Raw genomic sequence first — 1512 nt, forward strand, 5'->3', positions numbered from 1 at the left:
AGGATAAAAGGTGATTTTGGTGTGAAAGGAAATACACAACAGGCATTTAAGAATTTAATTTAATTCTTTTTATTTGTTTATCTTTTATTGAATTCCATTTATTTAAATACATTTATTTATTTTTTACAATATTTCATTATTTCATCTGTTCTTTGTTAAATAAAATCACTTGTTAATTGACAAGACCTTACTTTTTTTTTGTGATTTCATATAATAGTGTTGCAGAAAAATAATCACTTAACATCTTCATTTAAGTAGGGTGATCAGGGGGAAAAACAGGAAGTAAATTAACTTAGTCGAGAGACACATTATTAGAACCCGGTGCTCCACCCATCAAGGAATAGGGTAGGGGGCGCTACATATTTATGGGGGCTCGTCCGGGATTTCTTACTTCCTGTCATCAGCTGACTCTAAAAAACAAGAACTGAATTGAGTGTTAAGTTTATTTTAGTGAATTGACCATCACTAATCAGAGCTCCAAGCATGGCTTTTACACAAGACCCAATTTTGCTGGCTGAATTTTCCAAATGGTGTAAGGAAAAGGACATTGAGGAGAATCATGGCATACTGTTAATAGGAGTGCCTGCTCAGACTGATGTGATGTTTATAGAAGAGACACTGCAGACTGTAAAAGCTTTCGGCAGAGTTCGTGTGAGAGACTCAAGATCAGGACCAAGTTCTAGTACTATTTTGGTGCTCTGTGAATGCCGAGAAGTCATTGATCCAACTCGAGTTCCACCAGAATTAATGCCTGCTCCAGGAGAAGAAGCATGGAAGGTAGTAGTGGCTTCAGCTGAGGGTCCCGTTTCAGAATTCTCAAAGAAACTGTCCATGTTCTTAAGTGAAGAGGGAAAATCTATGTCTGACTTGCAAGCTCTATTCACTCAGTCAGGCCCTAAAACTAGTTCTCCTGAATCTATCATACGTGCCGTGGGTGAATTATTGGAGAAAACCGCTAAACCATCGACTGATGCTAGTGCTTATCGCCGATTGCGTACCTTTTCTGGTACTGTTCCCACTCCCACAGGAGAGGAAAGTTTGGAAAACTGGATGGAACAAGCCAGGTTGATGACTGTAGAGTGTGAATGTTCTGAAAGAGAAAAAAGAAGAAGAATAATGGAATGTTTAAAAGGACCAGCATTGGATATTGTTAAGGCTGTCAGATTTTCAAGTCCTGATGCTAGTGCATTGCAGTATCTGGATGCTTTGGAGAATACATTTGGGACATTTGAATCTGGAGAGGATCTTTACTTTGCTTTCCGTCTTCTTCGACAATCATCAGGAGAGGCATTGTCCGATTTTCTGAGACGATTAGAGAAATCTTTAACTAAAGTGGTCCAAAGAGGAGGATTGGCACCACAGTTGATGGACCGCGTGAGGATTGAACAATTGATCCGTGGAGCTGTGGAAGCAGACCTTATGCTGCTGCAGCTGAGACTCAGGGAAAGGAAAGAACAACCACCTAATTTCTTAGCATTACTGAATGAAATTAAGGAAGCAGAGAAGAATTAA

General features: G+C 39.4%; 1 protein-coding gene across 1 annotated transcript; it reads left to right on the top strand.

The window, feature by feature from the left end:
* The first annotated feature begins 483 nt into the window (after window positions 1-483).
* Window positions 484-1512, top strand: LOC113108754 (paraneoplastic antigen Ma1 homolog). Its single transcript, XM_026272049.1, has one exon. It carries the CDS (start codon window positions 484-486, stop codon window positions 1510-1512), a length of 1029 nt encoding a protein of 342 aa, XP_026127834.1.

The sequence above is a fragment of the Carassius auratus genome, chromosome 1 (genome assembly GCF_003368295.1).
Source record: "Carassius auratus strain Wakin chromosome 1, ASM336829v1, whole genome shotgun sequence".
Classification (NCBI taxonomy): domain Eukaryota; kingdom Metazoa; phylum Chordata; class Actinopteri; order Cypriniformes; family Cyprinidae; genus Carassius; species Carassius auratus.

What these genes read in the sequence shown, in the direction of transcription:
- LOC113108754 (XM_026272049.1), top strand. Translation starts at nt 484, where the DNA reads ATGGCTTTTACACAAGACCCAATTTTGCTGGCTGAATTTTCCAAATGG.